Source organism: Eucyclogobius newberryi, unplaced genomic scaffold (assembly GCF_026437365.1).
Source record: "Eucyclogobius newberryi isolate DKJ021-1_F unplaced genomic scaffold, fEucNew1.0.hap1 SCAF_5, whole genome shotgun sequence".
NCBI classification, from domain to species: domain Eukaryota; kingdom Metazoa; phylum Chordata; class Actinopteri; order Gobiiformes; family Gobiidae; genus Eucyclogobius; species Eucyclogobius newberryi.
Genome location: NW_027316167.1, coordinates 15,891,479 through 15,917,817, shown reverse-complemented (window position 1 = coordinate 15,917,817; position 26,339 = coordinate 15,891,479). Strand labels below are relative to the sequence as shown.

The window sequence follows — 26,339 nt, the reverse complement described above, 5'->3', positions numbered from 1 at the left end:
CCATAGTTATAACACCTGAGGCTTCATAAACATGAAGCTGGCTATTAATTCATTGTACAATTGTTCTTCTATCATAGTATGACACAACATCGTAGCAAATGAAGACATTTGACGGCAAAGACAACACAGATGATCCACATATTATATCGAAAAGAAACTTGCCTGAGAGGTATAAACGCTGTCTGCGCGCCTGAGTCGGCTCCACATGTGCGGAAAGGAATAATTAGGCTGTTGTACACTCGTAGCAACACGGACACCCCTCCTCCTCTGCCACATAGCTCAAACCACCACTTTCTCAGCTAACAACTTCATGCTTGGACCCACCTTTACCTTTGTTTACGATTAGCAAGCGTGAGCTAACGGCACCCCCTCCAGCGGGTAAGTCAATTTACAAATGCTGTGACAGACTCAATTGTGAATAAAGTCTGGATTGTGAAGTATTGCTGAAGTTTTGAGAGTTACGTTAGCTCTGAAATTGACCGAGAGCTGTCAGACCGGGACCAGCTCCATAACACAGACAGAAGAAGCGCTGTGCTAACATTAGCCGAAGCTGCGTTGTTAAATAATAACACATAATATGGGTTTATATTTTTGTTTTGTATACGTAAACATCACTGTAGTACTGATGTTTTTCTACATTTGAAAATGCAGAGTAGGTCAGTCAATCTGATATAACTTCTTATCGCTACTACTTCCGAAACATCTTAACCTAAAAACACTTAGATATGGGAGTTGTAGTTTTTAGATGCTTAGTTTCGCTAGCTTGTTCGTGCAGATGGCAAATGTTTTGTTCCCTTATCTTCAAATGCCCCTCTAAGAGTTAGGTAACGTACACATTAGTCTTGTGTGACAGCGGGATTGAGTGTACTTTTTCCAAACTACCTCGAGTCCTTTTATGTAAACTTTTTTTTGGTTTTGTTAAGAGGTGCAGTGCGACAAAGAAAACAACACTTAACATAACAATCGGCGTTGTTTTGTGGAAGTTTTCTATTGCAATTGTATGCTACCGCTAAAATATGTAGGAAAGGTGTTCGCCGGTCTATTATAAAAGCACGCAAAGGTGACCAAAGTCAAAATAGGCCTGTTGCTTTGCTAAAGGACTACAAATCCCATCCAACTTCGGATTGACGCATGCGCATTGATTGTCTTAACTGAATCAACTTGTTCCAGCCAAAACATCCACTAAAATGGTAGGTAAAACTCAAAATTAGCATAGAAAATAAACCTTGTAACTGCTAAAAATGCAATTAAAGAAGTGATTCGTCCTTCAGTTATGTTTTTAGTTTTTTGTACCAGCAGAAAATGCAATAAAATGGGATGCGCTGCTTGTCAGGTGTCGCATTGTCAAGCTAATGTTTGTCCAAAATATTGTGGCGATGGAAGGTCAGCGTACAATAACATAAGGGTATATTTTGAGGTCGGATATTCCCATGGGGGTACGTACTTTTCCCTTTTTGGTAACTCGCCTGCTGAAGCCCCCTCCTGACGCCAAATGTGGGTCACTCACATATGTCCTGTTGTTCTCTGTGGTCGTTCGAAACGTATGCGATTTTATGCTGTGTTCTCTTCTGCTTGTACTTCCAGTGTTTGTGCCATCACGTGAAATGCATAAGTCATACTCCACAGTGATAGTTTGTTTTAGGAACTAGACTGACCAGGTAACATATGTTTGTATGGTCAACATTGTAAGTTAATAGAGCTCTTATCAGACTCAGAAGAAAGTTTTACTGTGATTGTAAGCGATCAAAATTCACAAACTAGAAATTTGTTTTTGTGATTGGTGCAACAGAAACGATGAATAATAAAAGCAAAGTATAAACAATGATAAAATAAAGGAATATATAAAATAGGGTGTTCAAATAATAAAAAAAATACTTGGACTTAATATAGATTAAAAATGTATACATTATTGGACAGAACATCAGGGTAAAAGTAGCAGTGCATGTTTTGCTTTAGGTCTTGGGTCTGTTTCATAATATGGTTCATTGTAAAACTTTAAATGACACTTGATCTAAAGTAAGTCAGGGTTTCTATCCCCTCCCCAGTTTCCCCCAAAATTAACATTAAATGCTCCCACAGCACAAGTTGAAGTCTTCACAGAAGGACAAAGTGCGGCAGTTCATGTCCTTCACGCAGGCGGGGGAGAGGACCGCCGTCTACTGCCTGTCACAGAGCGACTGGAAACTAGAAGTAGCAACAGATAACTACTTCCAAAATCCTGACCTGTTCAACAAAGAATACATGAAAACCTCAGTGGACCGCAAGAAGCTGGAGCAGCTCTACAGCAGATATAAAGGTGAGAATAAATTATATAAATGTTCTTTTCATGTTAGTGGATTACTTGGTAAACCACACGCTTTACAGGGAAGAGACACAAAACCCTCAAGACAAGACAAATTGTTCTAATTTTAAATTTAGATTTAATAATAATACTTTTTAATTACTTTTTTTTTAATCATAAAGCGTTAATATTTAAAGGTTGAATGGCCAATTTTTTTGGCCCAAATCTGAGTCTTATTTCCTCGTGGCGTGGACTGCCGATTAGTCCTGCCACGTATCAATCATAAAACGCACCTGCCGCTCACCTGCAGCCGCGTCCGGCTCGTCCCATAAGAGCGTGTCTAAGCGCATTGATCTATCATAATATAGTTCCCTCAGTGTACGGGACAAAATGAAGATGGAGAAAGACAGTTCGAGCTGACTCGGAAGAAGACGGAAATCTTCGAGACACGAGAGATGTGATGCGATCCGTCGCGCTAATAAACAAACGGACGTGTGTGTTTTATCAGTCCGCACGGGGGAGTGCGCATGTGCACTTCCGCCTGCGTTCTCAAATCGACGAAAAATTGTCCATTACGTCTTACATTTTCTTTTAAACTTGCATGATCAATTATTATGATTTTGCACCATTTATCAGTTTTATGTAATGTAAGCTATTGGTATCAAAGTAATTGGGACTAGAAATCTTCTCACGTTGATCTCAAAAGGTCCTATGACTTAAGATCTTGTCCCATCCCTACTGTTCGTCAATAGTTACAGTATATGTCATGTCCTGTCATGTCCTGTCATATCCTGTCATGTCCTTACAGACCCTCAAGATGAAAATAAAATAGGCATTGATGGGATCCAGCAGTTCTGTGATGACCTGTTTCTGGATCCAGCGAGTCTGAGCATCCTGGTTGTGGCCTGGAAGTTCAGAGCAGCCACACAGTGCGAGTTTAGTAAGAAGGAGTTTCTAGACGGCATGACTGAGCTGGGGTAAGACTGACGACTGTATACAGCCTTTATTATGGACACAAGTGCAAATACAAATACTATTATCCATGGCTCAAAATACTATTCAAGGACTGAAAGAAAAAAAACATTCAGATTAATTTATATTTTTACTTTGCAGATTTTTTAATTGTCCAGGAGTACATAAATATGAACTTGTAAACCTACACGTATCTAATACACTGTTAAGTCAAGTCAACAAGTCAATAAGACGCAATTATAGACTGTATGTTTTGGTGTTAGCCGAAGACATTATATTGTTGTTGTTTTCTTCTAGTTGTGACGGTCCTGAAAAAGTCAGAGCTATTCTTCCAAGACTAGAGCAGGAGTTGAAAGAGCCTGGGAAGTTTAAAGATTTCTACCAGTTCACATTTAATTTTGCCAAGAATCCTGGTCAGAAAGGATTAGGTATGTAAAGTGAGCAATTTTGTGCCAACATAAACAATATAAAAACATAATCAATGTTTTCTAATTTCATTTTAGACCTAGACATGGCTGTTGCATACTGGAAATTGGTTTTGACTGGTCGCTTTAAATTTCTTGATCTCTGGAACACATTTCTTACTGTAAGTTCATGTAGATACATCCCTATTTATACAATTTATTTTGTCCAACATACTGTTTTTTATGTTTATTTTTAGGAGCATCACAAGCGTTCGATACCTAAAGACACATGGAACCTGCTTTTGGACTTCGGAAACATGATTGCAGATGATATGTCAAACTATGATGAGGAAGGTAAGTTATGTCCGCATAAATATAGGGGGGAAAGAGAAAATACAATTTTGATAAAACGTAATTAATGATAGCATCATTCAAAATGCAGTAATGGTATTCAAATCCGTCATGAGTAATGTGTGTTCCTGTTTGCTCTAGGGGCGTGGCCTGTCCTGATCGATGACTTTGTGGAGTTTGCGCGACCAATCGTGGGTGGTACCAAACGTGTCATGACATAATGTTGGTTACCCTTTTATGTAATGATAGGATTTTGTGTTTACTACAAGTTTTGTACCAGATTTTTATATAAATGAGCCAAAAAGAGACTTTTAACAGGCCTGGCAGCAGCTTGGACATTAGCTTGACATGCCTTGAACAGGAAAAGCACGCATGGGAGCGTTTGGACTTCATTGTGGAACTGATTGTCCTGTGAAGCCGCCTCAGGAAGGGCTGCTTGGCTCAAAGAGGATGGACAGTCGCTTTGGGCTTTGAAAGTCAAAATCTACAGATGAGGTGAAATAGCATTTTGAATGTGCTCTTTCAGTAATCACACGGAGAGCAACGAAACTGCGTGCTGGTGTTTGAATGTTTATGTGTGTGTGGTTTATGGGTTCAGTGAGGATTTAGCTTTGTGTGAACAGTGACGAGACATTTTTATTCTGCCACATGCCTGAGCTCAGCACCAGCAGTTACTGGTACAAGTTTTACACTAAGTGTACTCATAGGAATAGATTTATTTATGACAATAACAGTGACATTCACAGTACTACAGAGATCATATCCTGATTTTAATGCTACTGGGTTACATGTAACTGACTGTTCGCTGTTTTTCAGCTGATTATTTGCCAACTACAAACTGCACTGAGTAACACTTTCTGTTTTAGGTTTACAATTTTACAAGCATACTGATCATGGAGGTGTTCTGTTTTCATGTCAACAAATCTATGTTTTAGCATTGCATATGTGCTCCATTTGTTAACTGTATTGTACTGTTGGTGGAGCGTTGTGCTGCTCAGTGAAGCTGTCACGCTGCTCACTTGACCATATAGTATTTATATAATCTTAACTCTCTCTCTTTGAGCAGCAGATGATGGTCATTGTGCATCTGATTTTAACAAGTGCCAATTTGGTCAGTTGTGTGTCAAAAATATTGGGAGCATACAACTGTTAATTCAGTTGTGCTCAGCGTTTAATCGGATTCAAAAGATCTAACCTACAACAAAAGGCAGATAGTACGATGGTAATTGAAGCAAACATCAGTATTTAGCAAAACAGGAAATATTTTGATTGTGTGTTTTCCTGGTAACAGTTGAAAATAAACCAGCAATTATAACAACTTGTCAAAGAAGTGCCAGGTTTTCTACTAACATGTCAAATGAGTTCAATACTTTACACTGTTAACGTGGTACATTACCGTACACACACTGGTACACTGTTAACTGTGCAGCCGGTCATTTCTTCAGAACAGTATTATTTTGATTGGCAAGGAAAGCTGAACCATTTATTTAAAATATGCCAATAAAGCATGTTGTTTTAAATTGTCTTCTCAACCTTTTATTTTAAGAGTTATCACTTGTTTCTCCGCTTTTGGGACAAGACCACCTGAGTTGACAATGGAACTTTTAAATGGAATTTCTTTGATATGCTCACTCACAAGTGACTTTTTATAGTTAAATGATAATGGCTGTGATGTGTAACAGCTATATATAAAAATTATCTCGATAAAAATTCAAATAGTAATAGATTGAAAAAAGGATTGCACTTAAGCCTCTCTTTCAATAATACAGTTGGCTTCTCAAGAGTTCAGGTATGCAGATGAAAACAGTAGAAACAGAACCCTAGTGGTAGCATTTTGAAGCCCTGCATTGGCTCTGATCACGGTTAAAGCGGGACACTTAAGTTGTCACTTATGCGGTTGCATTCCTAAAACATAACATCACTAACTCATAATGCTTTCGAGTACTTACAGTCTTGACAGGCCATTCATGACAATAGAGCGTTGCATCATATGGACATTGGGAATAATGCAAATTGAATGGTTAAATATGACCTTTACAAGTATCAATTTGACCTTGTGTCAAAATGCTAGCTGTATTTCTAAAATCCTTGTTTAATTCTTGACTGTCAAAATATTCCTATCAGTGTCAGATATGTGCACATGTGCACATACAGTATTTATTTGAGTAGTAGTAATGTTGATATATATTTATGCTAATTTCACTAAAGATCTACATTTACATCTAGTTTTGGTTCTGAAGCTACAGTCTAAAAGCAAAATGAGCTCTTAGATTTGGGTCGCCACTAAAAACAATTTTTAATAAACCCACAAATTGCTCTCTATGACGTGTCAAACTCATATCCCAGGTTCAGTTTTAATCACTTTCCATTTTTAAAATTTTCGATTTTAACTAGACAATATTAAAGTGGAAAGTTTTGCTTTGCATCAACATAAAATAGTAAAAAGGAAAATACAACAAATCTCTTTATTTTGAGTGTACTGGCTGAGATTATCAAAGCAGATCTGAAAGAAGAAGAGGATTAACTGGATGCAGCTCCATTCTTGTCCTGCTCCCACTGGGCGGTCCGGGTGACCTGGGGGTCCCGCACCAGCTGCAGGCTAAAGCCAAAATGCTGCCCAGTGCCTAAACCACTCCACGGGCCGCCAAAGAGCTCCTACAGTGTGGAGCCAGGGGGATTTCCTTTTTAGGAGCCACCTGATGACGGTCCCACTCAACAACGCCCCGCACAACAACACTGCAGCTGATAATGGCAAACTTTTGTGTCTGCTGATGGACTCTATAGTTATTTCACCATAGGTATTCTTTTTTATATTTTGTAGTAGTTGGACATCTAGATCGCTCGGCATTATGGAGAAGTTCAAGGCAGGCATGGTTTTGGGGGGCTTGGGGGATGCTTTGGGGTACAAGAAGGGCCGCTGGGAAGGGTGCATCTCGGGGAAGAAGATCCAGGAGGAACTGGCCTCTCTGGGAGGACTTGCGGCCCTAAAACTGGACCCGGACAACTGGCCCCTGAGTGATGCCACTCTGATGCTCATGACCACAGCAGAGGCCCTCATCACAGGTATGGCATCCATGTATTCAACAATAAATCAGTGTTAATTTGCTTAAGGTGCGAAGCAAGATGCATACTCAATTACCTGATGTGCTGACAATTTTCTTAGTTTGACTTTTTTTTTTTTTTTTAAACAAACTACACACATGTTTTTACCTTAAACTATGATGATCATATCTCTAGCTTCATGTCGTCTGTCAAAGTGTCTAATCTGTCTAGTTTGTCTGGCAGCTGTAACCTCAGTATCTTTTCCACTGTATGTCGATCACGCTCCTTCCTCGTGTTCAAACCATTTCAATCAGGAAAATCTGACTTAATCTCTGAATCATGTGACATGGGCGGCCTCTCCATTGTACAAATTATTATTCACCCTCATATTCAACCTACAAAACATACAAATATACTGTAACTAGTTCAACATTTGGACCTTTACCTGGAGACAATAATAGGAGCTGATGGAAGCTGTTAATCTACTAGCAGAATATTTCCGTATGACAAAGCCTTCTCACATACTACAAATTATCCCAGAACCATTTATCAAATGACAAATCATAGAGTAAGCCCCGTGTCCAAACGCCACAGGAAAAGATGGGGAGAGGATGGACAAGAGTTGCCAGGACAGAGGAGTCCAAAATAGACTTCTTTGGAAAAGTTGATCCTGGGTTCTCGTCTGCTGAAGAACAATAGCCGTATGGACTTTGGTGGTCTCTATACAGTGCATGTGTCACAAAGGCAGTTTATTAAAATGGTGGTGATGATGTTTTGGGAGATTGGGAAGCTCTATTTAGCCACAATGAAACCTGCAACACACTGAACGGCAGCCAAAGAGAGGGAGAGCGCTTTGGAAATCTAATCAGTGAGGATTATCGCCTGTCACAAATGTCACTTCATCATTCTTTCTTCTTTTTTTTTTACAAAGAATCAATGCAGCAAGGGCATGCAAATTTAATTATGTGGTCGTTTGGCCACTTCGATGTCAGCCAAACTAAACAATTTAAACTTGAATAGAGTTACAAGAAAATAGTTTTAATCATGTTGACAATTAACATAAAAATGTATCCTGACAGGTCAAAAAGTCCATAATAAGATTTTATTTGAAATATACTGTAGTTGGAAAATTGGAAAGCATCAACTATTTTCAAGTTACCAATAACGATGTTTTTTTGTAATTCGTATAAGAATAAATAGAAATAAGCAGAGTTATATTGTCATTCTTGAGGGTTTAAAATATGAGGATGTGACTAAAGTGGCTTGCAAGGAGGGTTACATTTTTAAAATGTTATTGAATTCCTTTTTCCTTTTGATGATTGAGATGATTATGTGCACATTTTGCATCCACATAAACGGAGTGTAGCTCAGTCGATCCAGGTTGACCTGACAGTGTTTGGAGCGTCCCTTCTGCTCCAAAGGCATGCTGCCCCTAATCTGTGCGAGGCAGTCTCAGGCTAAAGTTAGACCACTACACCACCACTCGGATCCACTTTCAGCTCATGAATGACTCTAGGAAAATCACGCAATGAAAATGGGCTTAAAGAGCACACGCATAAAACAAGATTTTTATTATTGTAATTCAACAACTCCATACACAAAAACAAACTGCACTGGTCCCAAATATGCAAAAAATAATGCATTTGGTTATAAACACTTTGACTTTTCAGCGTGACGGTGACATCTGCACTGAAGTATGTAGTATTCAATCTCTCTTGTTCTCTTTTGTGAAATAATCACAAAAAAAAGAGTTTTATTTAAAAGCTGGGGAAGACCAAAATAACATTAATAAGAAGTTAAGGATAAAATGCCAATGGGATATGTGTAATTCTACTTGTAATAGAACAAAAAATTCACATGAAATGTTTAAAATGCACTTGAATAAAAACAACTTCTTATTGTACTGGCAAGTGTCTATAATCAGATTCAACTGAAAGATATAAAGATAAAAACTATGTAAGAAATGTGTGTTCCCATTTGATTACGCATCTGTGCGACTGTGTTTGTATGCTGTCAGATTACTGGTGTCTGGAGGACTTGTACCGTGAGTTGGTGCGTCTCTACGTTGAAGCCCTGGTCCGTCTCCAAGGCCGAGTGCCCGACCCGTTCACAGTGGAGGGCTGCGTGCACCTCAAACCACACAACTACCTGCTAGCCTGGCACACGCCCTTCAATGAGAAAGGTTATGGCTCATTAGCGTGTCTTGGTATTTTTAAAATATGGATACGGAGTGAAAACAGAGCGTTAAAAATACCCTTCTTATCTGCAGGGTCTGGGTTTGGGGCAGCTGCCAAGGCCATGTGCGTGGGAATGAGGTACTGGCAACCGGAGAGATTAGACAACCTGGTGGAGGTCAGCATCGAGAGCGGCAGGATGACACACAACCATCCAACAGGTGGCGCTCCACAGGACATATACAGTTACTGCATGATTGACTTTGGATAGTTTGATTAGAGACAGAAATGTAATAATGTCATATTGTTCTCTTAACAGTGTGTCCTACAAACCATGGGAAATTAGTAACTATAGTAGCTATGAATTTTACTAATGTGTCTCATTCATTGACCACATCATGTATAAATGAGAGAGTTGACCTTTTAACAGTCTCTTAATTGTAGTGATATGCTGGGTAGTAACATGACATCACATCAAACAATAGTTGATGTGTTTCTATTTCAGCATAAATTGTGAATATAATAGAGGGTTTTGTCAGTTACAGGTGCAAAGTGAGTTAGCTCTAAGTGTCTATTTAGTTTTAGGATATTTTTTTTGCATTGTGGATCTTTATCATTAAAGAATAATGCAAACTCATTACACTTGAGCTGGAGGGTTTGTTAATCTGTTTACTGTGGCAAACAAGACTCGCAAGTTGTTACTGCAGCTTCCAATTATTTCAGAAAAATATCTTTCCCTAGTTCAACATAAAATGAGGTTGTACATGTTCAGCTTCCCTCTGTAAATCCCTTTTTGAGCCTGGAGTTTAGACTTGCGCCATTTCCGTTCAGCCCTGCGGCACTCCCTTTTCTGTGCCCTGACCGAATCATCATTTCTCCACGGCGCCTTCTGCTTATTTTGAACAATTTTAGCCTTCATAGCGGCAATGGCTTCCAGAACATTCAAAACACTAAATATAATAGAGTTCAACAAATCATTTACATCAGAACATGAGACATTTTCAAAGTTTATCATTTCCATAAACAGTGCACCTGTGCCATCACTTATGTGTCTCCTCTGAACAACTGCAGGACCAACCGGAGGTTTGGGAGAAACAGACAGGTCAAAGAAGACACAGAAATGATCAGACAGAGCAGCATCGACCACATTGACATTTTAAATATTTACCCCCTTCGTAATTAGGGGATCTAGAGTGTGTCCTTTGCTGTGGGTGGGGCCTCTCACATGCTGAGTGAGACTGAAAGTTTCAAGGACAGCATTAAGCTCTTTAGCGTTTCTGTCACAAATATTATCAACATTGAAACCACAACTGAAAGCATCTCAGTAAAATCATCAACTTTGGCAGTGCTGGGGAGGCTTGTATAAAACAACGAAGCTCCATTTTAAAGGATACATACTCAAATGATGAAAACATCCCAAAGGACAACCTGTGGGTAACAATTTAATCTCATCATCTCAAACTTAAAGTTGGGTGGAGCAGATTCTATTAGAAGTTGATTTCCTGTGTTTTTGTCAAGCCATGTTTCAGGTAAAAACATATAATCAAGATTATAAGAAGAAACAACATTGTTAATTAAGAATGATTTGTTACATAAGGAATTATATTTAGCAAGTTTCAGGCTGTTTTTACATAGGGTCCGGGTTGGTTGATTTGTATAACGACTGTAATAATGGTTACGCCGTGTTGCTTTGTTATGACCTGTTTTCAAATTACATCTTGTTCCATTCAGGCTTCTTGGGCTCTCTCGCCACAGCGTTGTTCGCGTCGTGTGCGATCCAGGGGAAACCTCTGGTGAGTTGGGGGCGTGAGCTGATGACAGTCATCCCTAAGGCCGAGGAGTACTGCAGGAAGACCATCCGACACATGGCAGGTCAGCTCAGGTTTCTGTTTGTGGGGAGAAGGTTCACCCTCAAAAGACCAATATATTATTATGATTGTTATGATTATGATGATTATGATTATTGCCAGCGGCTTATTGTGTGGCAGCGTGTTTCTGTAATGCAAGAAACAAATTAAAGCTGCTTAATCTTTGAAAGAAATTACACTTATTTGGTTAATAACTTAAATTGCACTTATTAATGTACTATGGATTATTATTAGTATTGTTATTTAAAGGTGCTTTAAGCTTCTGCACTACTTGATGAGATCTTATTGCTTTGCCTAAAATGTCCCACTATATGGCATTAAAGTGATCAGTAACCATGGAAACAAGTAGGTGATGCCACCGGACCAAGTTACAAGGCAGATTTGTGTAGAAGCAACCCCTCTCACAGTGAGAATGCTCTTCAATGTGTATTTTTAGCGATTCAAATATCTGTAATTGAAGAGTCATTCCATAGCGTGGGACATTCCAGGATAATAAATGGGTCCCCACCAAAGTTGCATAGTGCACCTTTAACCTACAGATGAAGAATCACATTGTCATTCTTGAGGGTTTAAAAGGATCATTATTGTGATCCATGTTTTAAAACCCACTGCAGATTAGGGGCTTTGCGCAGGTTTTGTGGGACAGATCAAACCCTATTTTAATTGGAGCATGATTAAAATGAAATGAATTGCACAGCCATAAAACCCTGGTCACATGGTTATAAGGTTATAATAACCTTTAAACCATGTGACCATGGTTCAGTAATGCATATTTTCTATACATTTGTGCAGAGTATCAAGAAAACTGGTTCTACTTTGAGGCCAAGTGGCAGTTTTATCTGGAGGAGAGAGAAATAGAGAATGAGGGACAGAACAAACCTGTATTTCCAAACCCATACGACGCAGAAGAGACGGATAAAGTAAGTCCAAGCAATACACAACCAACATCGTTGAGGTAGTTAAAATGTAATAAACATATATCCGCAAAGATATTGTGTGACCCCATTTACTTTTTCTGGTAACATGTTTTTAACTCCAATATTGCAGATTTTACAGTGGTAGTATTCATGTTTGAGACTATTCATTTTACGGCATTTTATCACAAAAATAAAGCCAGTGTTTCTTCACAGATGTATAAGCGGTGGAGTTCAGAGGGCAGAGCAGGCCGCAGAGGTCACGACGCCCCAATGATCGCCTACGACGCACTGTTGGGGGCAGGAAGTGACTGGGCTGAGCTGTGTAGAAGAGCTATGTTCCACGGAGGTGAGGTTTGAAACAATAATTCACTATTTCATTCATTTACTCACGCACTGGTGGCAAGTTACTTCTGTGACCAGTTTGGGCAACGAACGTGATCAGTTCAGGCTTATAGATAAAGACTGCTGTAAAACTGTATGATTTTCAATGTTTATCCCTTAAAACAATTTGGAATAGCAACAGATAACATCATGCAGCAATGAATGGAGTAATAGTATTCTGATCATCGTAATCGCTATCTGGACTTTGCAGACTCTAAAGACTTTTATAACAATTCAACAGTTTCAGATTTTAATACATTTTACACTTGATGCATAAATATTCTTTCTCTAGAAGCCTTCAGTCACCAATTCAACTTTTATTTGGTTAAGAATCACAACGTACTATAGAAATAACCTTCTAAAATAATTGTTATTGACAGCCCTTTCCTGTGTAAACATCACCATTTGAAACCAATCTGTGCATATTTAAAGGTGGGACAGGGGCCTAAATGTCTACTGTAGACCCGCCCACTAGTACCACACACACACACACACACACACACACATCAGGCACATAGGGAAGGGTGAAATGTCTTGCTCAAGGGCACAATGATAGTATGTGCAATGGTTGGAACTGGGATTGAGCAAACGCTCTCACCACTCATGTAGTCTGGGTTTAACTTTCAGAATGTTCTTGTGTTTAGATGTTCCGTAGTGCTTCATTTGAGCTTTTGGGCCTGTAGCCTTGCTCTGTAGTTTGGAACTGTGCTGTTGTTGCAGGTGAGAGTCCAGGGACAGGTCTAATCGCTGGGTGTCTCTTTGGGCTGATGCACGGCCTCAGCTCGGTCCCGTCCGGTCTGTACCAGGACATGGACAAACGAGAGCAACTGGAGGAGCTGGGAGAAGCACTTTACAAAGCAGCCTCCAAAGACAAGTGCATAGACAAGTAAATGCTCTCTCCCACTGCACTGGCCTGACCCCTACTGGCTGTCTGAGGAACCGCACTTAACTTTGGCTTGTCCCTTGTCCAACACAATCCTCCCCAAAAGAAGCCCAACATACATAAGTCAATGTCTGTATACTTCTCTGCCTGCTGACTACAATCTCCCTTAGTTTATTCAAAGAGAAACTGGAATAGCTCTGGCTGAAACTAATTATGTGGTTAATTTTGTAAAGCGAATAGACCTGTATTAACATTATGATTGTTTAATAAATGTGAATAAAAACCTGTGCAAAATACTGTGCAGTGTTTGGTCTTCACTGAGGTGTCAAAAATCTATTCCTAATATCCCTTTATCCTTTTGTAAAGTGAATTTAATACAATTGAATGGATTCAAAGGTATGTATTAGTAGATTATCTGTATTAACTACATTAATAAATCCATGTTTAATCTGCTAATGTCTCACTTTTTATATTATTTGTTTGCTTCATGACTAACGGCTCTAACTCCCTCAGATTTTACTTGACTATTAGTAAAACAGTACAATGACTAAAGGCATAAAGCTCAGTATTTTACATTATACAAGTTAGAAACATTATTTCCTACAAATCATGTAATAAGCTTCAGGAGACACACTGCTGTTTGTATTTGAATAACAGTGCGTTGACATACATTTTGCATGTCTTTTACTTTCTGTAGACCAATATTTCAGAAAACTACGAGCACAAAACCCAATGCCACTTTTATCAAGAAGCTGATCAGAAGTCGAGACTATCACCCAGTTGTCCGAGACATCCTGGAGAGCCTGCTCCTCTACCTGACCAAGGAACTGCCCTACAACACTGAGCAAACCATGACCAAAACAAACAATGCCAAAAAAGAAGACTCAAGAGACAATCAACTTATGTCAAAGAATAAAAATCATAAATGTAGAGTGATCAAAACAGAAGAAAAATCCATGGCTGACAACAAAATATCCAGACGTCTCACCTCTTTCCAACTTCTTCAGTCTAAATTCAGCCGTACGACAACAAAGCCAGCCATAACCCAGCACAGAGAAGTGGGGGCACTGTTAGTCAATAGAAATACAAATAATGTTAACTTAAGCAAAGTCTTGCAAACTGACCAAATAAAAAAGGACCAAATTGTTTGCATAAAAACTAAAAGCAAAGTCAAAGATATTTTGGCCAAATTTGTTCAGGTTGAGCAGCAACAACAAGGGCAGGACAAGCAGACACCAATCAAACCTAACCCTAACCATAGAAACTTAGGAAAAGGGCTCTTGTCCTGTATTATGGGGAGATTTGAGGGTGTGGCCACTGTTCGAAAAGCTACTGATCTGAAATGTTCCACTGCAAGGGCTCAAATGCAAGTGACGAGTAACGTTAAAGAGATGGTCGCAAGCCACGAAAGAGCCAAACGGGCTAAGACAGATGGAACGATGTCATCAAAAGTGCATCCAAATTTGAAAAGTGAAATCAAAACGTTCAAAGTGGACATAAAACATGATCAAGATAATTCAGGTGTGGGGGGAAAAGCAACAGGTGCCACAGTTCAAGAAGATGATTTTGTGGAATATGTTGATAAATTTGAGGAAATAAAAGAGAAACGTTCAAATTCTAATGCTGAAAATGTCCATTTGTCATCAAGGGAATTTATTGATGTGGACTGTGGCAATGAAAGAGAAATGCACACAGCAGTTTCTTGCAATGATGCTTCTGAAAACACAAACTGTGCATCTAATTGCTTTAAAAATGGCTTCCAAGAGTGGTTTTGTTCATATTGTGCCTCCGAATGGTCCTTGCCCCAGTTCTGTGAAGTGACAATGCAAATCGAGCCACCAGTTTTGTTCAATACAGCCACCATCACACCTTGCAGTATAATTCTGTTAACTTATAACATTATTTGTCCAACGACACTCGACAAAGAGGGCCAAACTGCTGATGCAAACGGTGACAGTGATGTTGAAGTCATCAGTGTGCAATCGTCAAAAGAAATGGTGACCGCGCTATGTGAAGAGAAACGCGCTTTGAACTCCAAAACAGAAAAAGAAGCAGAAAAATATCAAAGTTCACGAGAAGATGTTTATAAGGAAAAAGCACTGGAAGAATTTCTTATACCTCGTACCTCGTATCAATCGGCTCATTTATCCAAAACTCAAGCAGCAATGGCCACTTCAGATATGGCCATAATAAATAACAGTCAATTGTCAATGGAAAAGATCAGTGAAGAAGATCTGTGCATGAATGAGCCACAAAGTCCCACAAATACAACCCCAGATGCAGGTTTTGAGCCACAGGACTATAATGACATGATGAAAGAGAGGAAATATAGTAAAAGTGTGGAAAAGCCAGACGTAGAACATAAATACTCTGTGGAGGACATCCAAAAGGAGGATTATGAGAGCAGTAATGATGTAGGATTGTCTAAAGATGTCCAAACTCAACAAGACAGACCTAAGTATAAAACTATAAACTACGGGGATTCGTCTGTGAAGCAAACGTACAAACCCAAAGTGATACGTTTTACAGATACCTTCACTTTTTGATGTATGTTTGATATATGTAGTATGAATGTGTAGATTTCATTTGACTGTTTTCATGTCTTAGTATATCATGAAAAACATAAATCATACAATCACACAAACCCCCTCCAGTACACACAGGTCTTGATGAGTGAGGGAAAAGTGTTGACTTACTCCAACAATAATTACTTAACCGTAACTTAAATTAACCCATATGAACTACTTGATGACTTAATATGATCGAATATTGAAGGATGTACCCGATTGTTGGTCTCCACAAAGCAAAGGGTCCCTTACAGTTCTCACAAGAATCAACAGGCAATTATGCACTGAGAAAGACGAGAAAATGGATCAACTGAATTTCTAAAAATGTCTTAATTACACTGTTTTTGTTGTGTAATAAAATAATATGACTACAGTTTTCAATGTTATATGTGAAAAGCAAGGTTATGTGGAAATGATAAAACTAAATAAATAATTAACAATCCACTTCTGGTAAATGTGATGACCTTCAGATGGTTAACACTTATCAACTTCGTACCAAGATAATTGTTATTCACACACAATTTACTGCATCATACAGGATTATTAAATCACTGCAAAGCAATATTTAAAGGAAACATTGAAAGCCTTAAACATTATTTAACTCACAGCGTTTTACCATAAATTACAAAAGGTAAAGTTTAACAAAATTGACCTGTTCTAAGAGAAAAAAAACATGACTGTGTGCAAACTGACCAGTCCTGCTTGAAAATTGTAAGTAATATGATATACTCATTCACAAAATTTGTATTCTGAATATTTGCCCCATTTTGACAGACAAAAATATATATTTCACAATTGTCATGCTTATTGAAAGGTGAATGCTTTTGTTGTTGTTGTTGTGATTCCGGTGCTGCTGTTTTTGTACTTTTCTGTAAAACATGTATAACTTATGGGACAAATAAAGGTTATCTTATGCTGTCTGTTATATTTGAATTCCCATCATTATTTATCTATTTAAATTAATCTAAATGCTCATAGACTCTCACCATCCCACCCCGTTCCTCAACATAAGCGCCACATGACAAGGATTAGTCAGTGTTGGATTTATTCTAGTATTTTCACAGAGGATAAGAAATCAGGCCACCTCATATTGAGTCCATCCCGCGGCTTATCTCCGCAGAGCTTCACTGGTGTCGGGCACTTTTCCCGTTCGTCCAGTGGTAATGTAGGACAACAAACTGTAATCACGTTTAATAAACTACATTTGAGTTTCAGGCCAAGGAGTTCAGGGCAGAAATGCAGAGTCTGATCATCTAAAAAGGTGAAGATAGAAACAACTTATGAGTACAGCGTTACAATACAATTATAGACAAAGAGATAATTGCTCACACCATGAAGCAACAACCACACATATTTTGGCAATCCATGACTTGTCTAATTTGTCAGTATCTGGGAATCTTTCTCCTTTATTGTTACAGTTCAGCAACATTCTATGAGTCAACAAACAAAGACTTGAGACTTACTGGATACTTGCAAAACAAAGACTTGGTTCCACCTCTGCTTTATAGGCTGGCCCAGAGTATATTTTTATCTCATTTTTACGCCTTTTGTATCTCAACTCTATTCAAACTATATTAAATTGTTGTTTAAGACTATTTTTGATGTTTTTGTTATTCTCCTACATTGGAATTTCTCCATTGTGGGACAAATAAAAGTGATCTTATGTCAATAGTCGCCTTATATCACTTTCAACACAGCTTCAGGATCATGTATTGTCATCTGAAACCTCTTACAATCCCTGGTTTCTTCCAAAAATACTCCCTGTACCTTTTATACCTCCCACAGGACAGGCCTGAGCTCACCTGTGCCACGTGTCGAGCCCCGGGGGCGTGGCCTTTCACCGACAATGCTGCGTTTACAAACCCTGGGGAGGGGGGGAAATACGCGGTATGTATCAAAAAACACCAACAAAACAAAGCGAAAATCAGAAATTGTTGCATTTACACACGATTAACATGAAAGTACACAACATGTTGGCATCTTCGATCGTTGCATCACTATAAACGCCATTTAAATCATTTTAAACCCCGTCTAAGCGACACGGTCTGAAGTGTGTAGTTTACGAGCGTCCCGTGAAGGCGCCATTAGCTCCAATAGCCTTGTCCTGGGACAACTTCACAACTCTGAATTCTTCCAAGAATTTCCATGGGAAAAACTCCCGTGGAGCTGTTCCAGGAGCACGCCGCGGACAAGCCTCTCCCAGTTCTTTGTTTTGGAGTTTTTACTGGGCGGGATTGATGCTACTTTTTCACCCAGAGACGGTCCCACAACAGGTGCATTTGGATGACGATAAATAAACCCACAGCAGCAGCAAAGTGTGAACTCCAACACGAAAGGGTTTCTGACCAAAGCATGAACCCCGCTGTCGTTTCACGCTCTCATTTCGCTTAGACGCGCTAAGACTTTGTTTGTTCACGATGTTGCCTTGAAATCTTTTGCCTGTCCGCGCCGGGTCTACTGAAATAGCAGCGGAGGTTCCACTTGCAGCGGCCGAGTTTGAGCGCAGCAAATCGGGCCATGGATACGAAAAGCTACCGGGCAAGAGTCGACAACAACCAGGCGAAGGAAAGAATCGGCAGGTAATTTTATGTTAGACTGTGACATATGTGTTTTAAAGCGAGTGTCACTTTACTTTGTTTTTGGGAAAGAAAGAAAAAGTCGCGCATTAATCTTGTAAAGCAGAATTTAAAGCTGCACTATGTAACTTTTTTAGGTAACAATAGTGTCCGCCGTGCACGTATCACCATGGACGCGTTATTGCTTCTTGCCTGATATGTGGCATTATCAAACTCCATGGAGACCTAGCCACGTTACAGGTCAGACCTGTGCAGAGGCAAGCCCACTCACTCAAAGAATAATGCATGCTTGTATATATGTTTTACTTAGTTATTTCTTACAATACAATACAGAAAATGCAAGATTGATACGTTTGATGCAATACTGTGGAATATTCCAGGCAATCTCCATGGAGACAAGCTCCAGTGCACCTTTTTAAGTAACTTTAATTTGTGGCTGAAATGAAGCTGGAAATACAAATTACTTTGAATTTACTCAAGCAAATGTGAATGAAATAATGTTACAGACTAGAATGGATGAATGAAAAATTGGTCCATTAAAACATACACAAACTTGTAAAATACATCTATTTTTCACAGCTTGTATAGTCAATAGAAAGAAAGGTTTGCATTGTGTTGGATACTTTCGTCACAATAATTAAACCGTTCGTATCTGAGCTCTGTTATTATTCATGGTGACTGCTGTAGTTTCAGTGATTGTTTTGCCATCATCCTCTTGATTCTTTTTCCATTTATCAAGGCTGCAGCAGCAGCAGCAGCAGCAGCAGCAGCAGCAGCTCTGACCGTGTTTTGTTTACCCTTTTACAGTAATGTTAGTTTAAAGTCTGTTCACTGTATAGTCTCAGATGCGTGTCTCCACTGGTCAAGGCTTAAGCTGCTCTCAGATTATCGCGTCACCTAAGCATCTTTAGGGCGCTGTGTACAGCTACTGTCTGCTTTTTTAAATTTAGAACCAGGAAATGGAGAGTGAAAGGGATCCACTGTGAGTCATTAAGACATTGTGTATAAAGAAAAAAGGCTCTTAATCATTCAGGTCGACATAAAACGACAAAAGCATTCAATGAGCTAACAATTTGAGTCATGCTTAAATGCTGCCCACAATAAATGCGGACACGTTTTGATATAGGGCTGACAAAAATCTAATTGTGATTCTTTGATATTTTTGTGAAATTGTCACTGAGTCACTGATTTTCTGTTAAAAAAAATCTCCACCTGCTGCTCCTGTTGGTCAATGTCTGTCCTGCATTGAGTGAATGACATTTACCACTCACAGTAAAGTGTGAGCTTTCAAAGCCGAAGACTTTATTAATTAAATAATATAGATGCAAAGTGTACATTGAATAGGGATCTGGCTGCTAGAAAATTGTAATATAATTTCTTTGGCATATTGCCCATGCCTTCATCAACACATCCTATATATTATATAGGTTTTCTTGCTTTTTAGTATGTGTGGAAGATGAACCAAAATGAGTTCAGTAATGTGCTTGTTCAGCAAAAAATTGTGTTCCCATTGTCAGTAATTGCTTGTAAGAAATTGCATTTTTGCACTTGGCAATAACTATCAAAAGCTATATATTTATAAATGATCAAATGATGAAACATACCAAAAAAACTGCACAAAAAAAAAAGAATAAATGGATCAGTCACTCCAATAACTCCAGCTAACTAAATTTGTGCCTTCTATGAAATGTCTAATCCCAGTAAAATAATTAGGCAATTAATAAAAATGACATCATCAACCAGTTAATTGAAATTACCAAATGCTTACAGCCCTACTTGAATGAATGAATTTGGGATTGTTTTGACATTTAAAAGTGAGAAGAAACATGCATCTTATATTTCTGTCATGATCATTTTACAAAACTGTTCCCTTCAGCGTGGATCCCTATGGCTTCGAGCGCTCTAAAGACTTTGACTACAGCTCGTACGAGGAGATCATGTCCCTGTACCTCACAGTCCTCACCCGCAGGTCCATAAAGTGGTCCAAACTCCTCAAGGGCAAGAACAGAGTCCAGAAGAATGTTAAATGTAGGTGTTGACAAATGGTTAGTCCTTCTCTGTGTGGCGTCGAGTACGAACAAACCTCTCTTCTCTCTCCGCTTCAGTAAAGCGCTATGTCCGTAAAGGCGTCCCCAACGAGCACCGGACCCTCATCTGGATGACGGCCAGCGGCGCTCAGGATCGGCTCGAGAAGAACCCGGGATTCTACCAGTCCCTGCTCTCGGCTCAGCAAGATCCCAAACTCCTGGATGCCATAAGAACAGGTCTGAATATGGGTTTAGAAGTTGTGCAGAATTATGGGATTTTTGACCATAGAAGGGCAAAAATCATCTTTAACGGCTATATTCAAAGGTGCACTATTTGACTTTGCCTTGAATATTCCACCATTTTAAACATATCTACAGTATCGCCATGAAGACGAGTGAGTGGTGAGTAAGTTACAGGTCAGATCTGTGGAGAAGGGACCTTTGTAAAAAGTAAGAATGCAGGTTTGGCGAGGCATTTTTGAGCAATAAAAACACTCAATTAAATTAATGCAGAAAAGTGTACCTTTTTAATTAAAGAAGAGCATTTTACATATTGATACAATTATCACAACTATTACATTGTTGTTCGCAAGTAGCCATGATTTCAAAATATTTTGCCTTACAAGTTGTACAGGGTGATGGGATTTTTGGATGAATGTGGCAGAGCTTATCACAAAATGTAGAATAAGTCTTTTGCTATGGGCCTTTTCCTTGCAATAATTTAACTTTTACCTTACAAGTTATGGAAAATGTTCTCGTAAATACACTAAAACCTGATCAGATTCAGGAAAATCGTTTATTTTTTATATTTGACATAGCCAGAAATAATTGTAAATGTTAACTAAACGTCATGCTTTTATTTACACAAAACCTTCTTTTCTTCTGTTTTTTTATTTCAGACTTGAACAGAACATTTCCAGATAACATACTTTTCCGTAAAACGTCGGACCAATGCCTGCTGAAATCCCTGTACAACGTGCTCCGAGCCTACGGGCATCACAACATGACTGTGGGCTACTGCCAGGTATTATCTATCAATAGACATATCTTACAAATGTGAAAGACTTTTTTCCAGAAGGTATTTTGAAAGTCAAATATTAAAGTTCCTGTGGAGAGAGTGACGACATTGGTTTTGCATTTTTCGTACAGTTTCCGCATAAACATTTGTTGCTATAAACTGTAAAATGCAGACAAAACCAAACAGGACTTGCCATACACTCATATAAATGCAGAAATATAACAACACAAGTTAAAAAAATTAAACACAATTTGTATGCTGAATGTTCTATTGTTGAATATGTTCTTATAATTTGTTCCCAGGGAATGAACTTTATTGCTGGTTATCTACTAATCATCACAAAAGATGAAGAAAAATCCTTCTGGCTCATGGATGCTCTAATCGGAAGGATATTGCCTGGTATGTCTTCACTGCCTGCTTTTATTGATCTAGTTTATTGGTTTTATTGTTGTCGTTTTTCCCCCTGTTTGTCTATTTTCACATTTAGCTGTGCTTATTGGATTATGCATTGGGTTTGATGTTACAATAAGCAACGGTCTTGTTCATAAGTAACGTTTTCGTGTCCTATAATAGAATCCTCTACTTTATACATTTTCTAACTTGTTAATACTGTGTGTGTTTGCAGACTACTACTCTCCTGCCATGCTGGGGCTGAAGACTGACCAGGAGGTTTTGGGAGAGCTGGTCCGACTGAAGGCGCCTGGAGTCTGGAAGACGATGATGGACAATAACGTCATGTGGACTCTGGTGGTGTCGCGGTGGTTCATCTGCCTATTCATAGACATCCTGCCAGTAGAGGTCAGTGTCCACGAATGCTGCAGCACTCACAGCAACAATTATAAACACAATAGGTGAACCGATTTACTCCTCCACCCTCAGGCCTAAACCAGAACAAAGGAAACAATAGTATTAGTCGGAGTATGCTAATAGGAGTTAGAGGGCCTATTAACAGTTCTGAGTCAGGAGACAGTTCACACCTTAAAGTTTAATAGACAACAGATACTCCTGACTGTAAACGATGATCTTGTGTTAGCTTCAGCTCCTCCCTTCAGATATATTCTGTCAGACATAGTTGCCACGTCTGCTTCTTTATAGTGACTTTAGGCGTCTATTTTTGGAGAGTAGCGGATTACGTTGTTTTAGGCTTTCACATTAGAAAAGTAGTGATTTTTTGCCATTTTCAAAGTCAGTTTCACAATGATGGACTCAATAGAGACTGAAATACAGTTAATTAATGGGTTAAAAATGTTATCTATTTTAAATGTACTGATAAAATGTGCACATTGGTGATCGGTTAGCTGTGACACACAACATTTGACTAATTGCTTATTTACTTTGGGGGCTGGGGTCGCTCATTGTTCTCTGAAACTCTGGCAACCCTACTGTCCAGTTGACATAATCACATGTTATTTTGCTATGGAACCTACCTGGACGACTGAGGGTCAACACAGACATTCAAATATGATCTTGATGAGCTTAAAGTAATTTTCTCCGTAGCTCAAGGCTAAGCATGCAGACAAAACTTTATTGTGGGCTTTTTTATTCTTTATCTGTCCACGGTGTGTGGGGAAACCGGAATGCATTCAGACTTCTAATGAACGCGAGATCTGTCCTTTCACCGGGACTCTGCGTGATCTGTGGCCGTCTGGCTGTTCTCGAGGTCGTGGCGCGGTCATACTCGATTCCAGGCTGTTCTCCTCGGCTCGACTCGACAGATCAGGCGAGGATAAACTGCTGCTTAAACACATGCGCCTAAGTTATCTAAAGCCCATTGATCACGGCAATGCTGATGGAATTATTTAAGTTTCTGTTCATGTAAGTTCTGGTCACACTGGTCAGCCTGTTCAGTGATCTTACTTAACATTTATCGGTCCAGTAGAATAAAATCATAATTTGTGTATTCAACAAAGCTTTTATACATGAGCTCTCACAGTCCATTCATTCTGAGCTTCTGAACATGTGATGAATGAGCAGAACTGTTAACGTTACTGCTCTGAGCCCACATTCCTTGCCAAGATGTTTAGCTACTTTTTATTTTGTACAAATGCCACTATAACTCAGATTACGGATTCATATTATATTCTTATTCTTTCTGCTTAAATGTCCTTCCTACAGACGGTCTTAAGGATTTGGGACTGCTTGTTTTACGAAGGCTCAAAGATCATTTTCCGAGTGGCTCTGACCCTGATCCACCACCACCAGGCCGAGATCCAGAAGGCCCAGTCTCTGCCGGACATATGTGAGGTCTTCAAGCTGATCACACGTGGCCCCTTTGTCCACGAGTGCCACATCTTCATGCAGGTGATAATGTAACACCGTTTCAGCAGACGAGAATCACTGTACGGCATCTTAGTTGGCTCAAGAGCTCGAATTCTTGCACTTCCTGCTTTCAACAAATTTCAAAAGGAGCTCTGTGTATTTTTTCTGGTTTGTCTCCATGTGGATGTTATTGCTTTGTGTGTTATGTTGCTCAAAAATACCTTGATAAATATGAATTCTTACTGTGAGGTGGATACGTTTAATGCCATACGAAGACACACGCTTATTTTTTAGTTCAAGAAGTGCTTTTTATACTTTGACAATCAATCAATTTTATTATTGCATAGATTTTCCTATTGCTAAAACTATTGTAAAATGTATTGCCTTTTATAAATTGCAGAGGATAATACGATTTTTAGATGAATGTGGCGTGGATTTAATATTGTGCGTGTTCTTTTTAATTGTTTTGTAGAAGATCTTCACTGAAACGGGAAGTCTCTCCATGGCCACATTGACCAAACTGCGGAGCAAATGTCGAGCTCAATTTGCTGAAGAGGAGTCCTGATCTAAACCGCCGTGAAAACCTTCAACACATTCCCAAATGAGACACTTTGCATCTTTTTCACTCACAATCGTCAAACGTCTAAATACTACTGACTTTACCGTCTTAACATGAGAGCTGTTTGTGTAGAAAATGATTGTTGATGTAACATTTAGCCAATTATAGGATTTTCTTCTGTCAAACTCTGGATAAATATGCACTTTATCATGTCAAACACTTGACAGTAAAGAAAAAAGGTAATTTCAATCATGTTTTGACAATGTTTTAAACCTTTTTGATGAGTGATACAAGCTGGGGAAATAATGAAAAGTACATGAATAGGAGCCAACTGGTCCTAAAGCATTTCAAGACAACTTTATGAAGTTTTGTAATTGAGAATTATTGTAAACATTGCGACACGTTTGAATATAAAGTGCTGCTATCGTCTCCTCGTGATACGTGCCGTTATTTATGTATACACAAGAAAAAAGATGCAACATTTGAACCACCTTGTATTCTGGATGATTCATGCTTGTTTATCCGGCATTTGAGGCTCAAGTGTTTTCACCTACCCCCCATCTCCACCCACGTCTCTGTACTTCAAAACAGGTCTTACACAAATGTTAAGAATATTGTGTAACACATTCCGCTGCTTTCTGCTGTGAAATGCATTTATGAGAAGGTGAGCCAGCAGAAGTTTGACAGTTAATCAGCCTGTTTTTATCGTTTATGTATGTAACTATTGCAATTAGTAATTAATTCAATATAAAATTATGATATACATGTATAGTTTATGGCTAAATACCATAAAGAAAAAAACAGAATAAGGCTTTTTTAAGTACGTTCATTACACACTGCATGAACAAGGCGTTTAAGTCAAAGATTTTTATTATCTTTCTGGGATGTGGAAAATCATTGAGAAACAAGAAGCCACTGCACAATTTTACCTGAAGGGATTTCACTGAACATGCACTAGGTTAGGTTGGACTTTCAGAGGGGAATACACCATTAGCGCCTGTCCTTTTCTTTTTGTACTGGTACTTGCCCCAAAATCTGAGAAGGTGTTTGAATACGCCACTTTCTGATTTTATATTATCCCTTTGAGGTAAAATTAAATGCTAATAATTGTTAAATTGTTTACTTGGAATCATTAATAATTACAACAAAACATCACCAACTTTTTACATTCAACACTTTCCCCTTTCTACAAAAAGGTTTTGAACCCAGAGAATAAAGGTCATGATTGAGATGTACAGGGATCAAAATAAATATCGATTTCTCTCGTATTGTCACACAATTTAACAACCCAGGAGCAGATTCATAAACAGTTTTTTCATTCCACAGTGTTTTAAAAGTGCAATGTGTCACTTTTCTGAGCACTCCCCCGGCTTGTCTTCATGCAGATGTTATTGCTTTGCCTGGAATGTTCCACAGTATGGCATAAAACAATCGGGTGACGCTAGAATTAGTCAGTTACAGCTCAGGTCTGTGCAGAGGTAAGACAAGCAATAAAACTTCACGTAATTGAATAAATGCAGGATATGATGAACAAATCGAGTCAGAATCTTGTCAAGTCCAAGATTGTAAAGTTTGGTGTGTGTAGGTGCTACTTTGTGTGAACAGGAGATCAACCAAACACATCGTCCCTGGGTGGTTTTGAACTGTTTTGTTTCCATGTGAAAGCTTTTTTTAAGTTGAGAGAGGGAACTGTAGAGCCTCATCTTAACCCTAAACCAGGTCAAACATTTGCATTTTCCCAGAGCATTCAGTTTGTCCCGGTGATGATGAATGTAAACGCAGAGCAAACACACAACCGCCAAAGTCACGGCAGAAATAAACTTTGATTTCTCTTTTGCAAATGAAGAAATAATACATACTTTCAAATGAGGGAAAAAAAAGAAGCAGGAAATGAGTTCAATGCCATACTGTGGAGGAAAGCAGAAAAGTGACATATTGCAGGTAAATGACGTACTCTGTTAAGGAAAAATAAACTCTTGAATTGTTAAAACTCAGTAAAATCAACAGAGAAAACACTGCAAACCAAAACATGACTTTGCAAACCCTTGATTAAGGTAAAG

General features: G+C 38.8%; 3 protein-coding genes across 5 annotated transcripts; all 3 read left to right on the top strand.

Moving 5' to 3' along the window:
- The first annotated feature begins 162 nt into the window (after positions 1–162).
- Positions 163–5,528, top strand: dcun1d2b (DCN1, defective in cullin neddylation 1, domain containing 2b). Of its 3 annotated transcripts, none has more exons than XM_072465103.1 (7): positions 163–378; positions 2,080–2,296; positions 3,090–3,258; positions 3,551–3,681; positions 3,757–3,839; positions 3,915–4,011; positions 4,150–5,528. In XM_072465103.1, the coding sequence occupies exons 2-7, from the start codon at positions 2,122–2,124 to the stop codon at positions 4,227–4,229; spliced, it is 735 nt and encodes a 244-aa protein (XP_072321204.1). In that variant the 5' UTR covers positions 163–378; positions 2,080–2,121; the 3' UTR covers positions 4,230–5,528. The 3 variants fall into 3 exon arrangements, with proteins under 3 accessions (XP_072321204.1, XP_072321203.1, XP_072321202.1); XM_072465102.1 differs by lacking the exon at positions 163–378 and adding an exon at positions 1,033–1,190; XM_072465101.1 differs by lacking the exon at positions 163–378 and adding an exon at positions 1,416–1,457.
- Positions 5,529–6,838: 1,310 nt separating this feature from the next.
- adprhl1 (ADP-ribosylhydrolase like 1) lies at positions 6,839–13,572 on the top strand. The gene is made up of 7 exons (XM_072465561.1): positions 6,839–7,071; positions 9,068–9,232; positions 9,320–9,445; positions 10,956–11,096; positions 11,885–12,012; positions 12,223–12,360; positions 13,116–13,572. Exons 1-7 carry the CDS (start codon positions 6,858–6,860, stop codon positions 13,278–13,280), a joined length of 1,077 nt encoding a protein of 358 aa, XP_072321662.1. The 5' UTR covers positions 6,839–6,857; the 3' UTR covers positions 13,281–13,572.
- A 4,402-nt stretch (positions 13,573–17,974) lies between these two features.
- On the top strand, positions 17,975–24,692 carry grtp1a (growth hormone regulated TBC protein 1a). Its single transcript, XM_072465513.1, has 8 exons — positions 17,975–18,419; positions 20,293–20,444; positions 20,522–20,680; positions 21,343–21,467; positions 21,764–21,860; positions 22,087–22,259; positions 23,577–23,762; positions 24,193–24,692. The coding sequence occupies exons 1-8, from the start codon at positions 18,358–18,360 to the stop codon at positions 24,283–24,285; spliced, it is 1,047 nt and encodes a 348-aa protein (XP_072321614.1). The 5' UTR covers positions 17,975–18,357; the 3' UTR covers positions 24,286–24,692.
- The last annotated feature ends 1,647 nt before the right edge of the window (positions 24,693–26,339 follow it).

Coding starts and splice junctions, on each gene's coding strand:
- dcun1d2b (XM_072465101.1), top strand. CDS start 1,431: ATGGGGGTACGTACTTTTCCCTTTTTG. Junction 1,458..2,079: donor TACGTACTTTTCCCTTTTTG/GTAACTCGCCTG, acceptor ATGCTCCCACAG/CACAAGTTGAAGTCTTCACA. Junction 3,259..3,550: donor GACGGCATGACTGAGCTGGG/GTAAGACTGACG, acceptor GTTTTCTTCTAG/TTGTGACGGTCCTGAAAAAG.
- grtp1a (XM_072465513.1), top strand. CDS start 18,358: ATGGATACGAAAAGCTACCGGGCAAGAGTCGACAACAACCAGGCGAAG. Junction 22,260..23,576: donor TAGACATCCTGCCAGTAGAG/GTCAGTGTCCAC, acceptor TCCTTCCTACAG/ACGGTCTTAAGGATTTGGGA. Junction 23,763..24,192: donor AGTGCCACATCTTCATGCAG/GTGATAATGTAA, acceptor ATTGTTTTGTAG/AAGATCTTCACTGAAACGGG.
- adprhl1 (XM_072465561.1), top strand. CDS start 6,858: ATGGAGAAGTTCAAGGCAGGCATGGTTTTGGGGGGCTTGGGGGATGCT. Junction 7,072..9,067: donor AGCAGAGGCCCTCATCACAG/GTATGGCATCCA, acceptor GTATGCTGTCAG/ATTACTGGTGTCTGGAGGAC. Junction 12,361..13,115: donor CTATGTTCCACGGAGGTGAG/GTTTGAAACAAT, acceptor GTTGCAGGTGAG/AGTCCAGGGACAGGTCTAAT.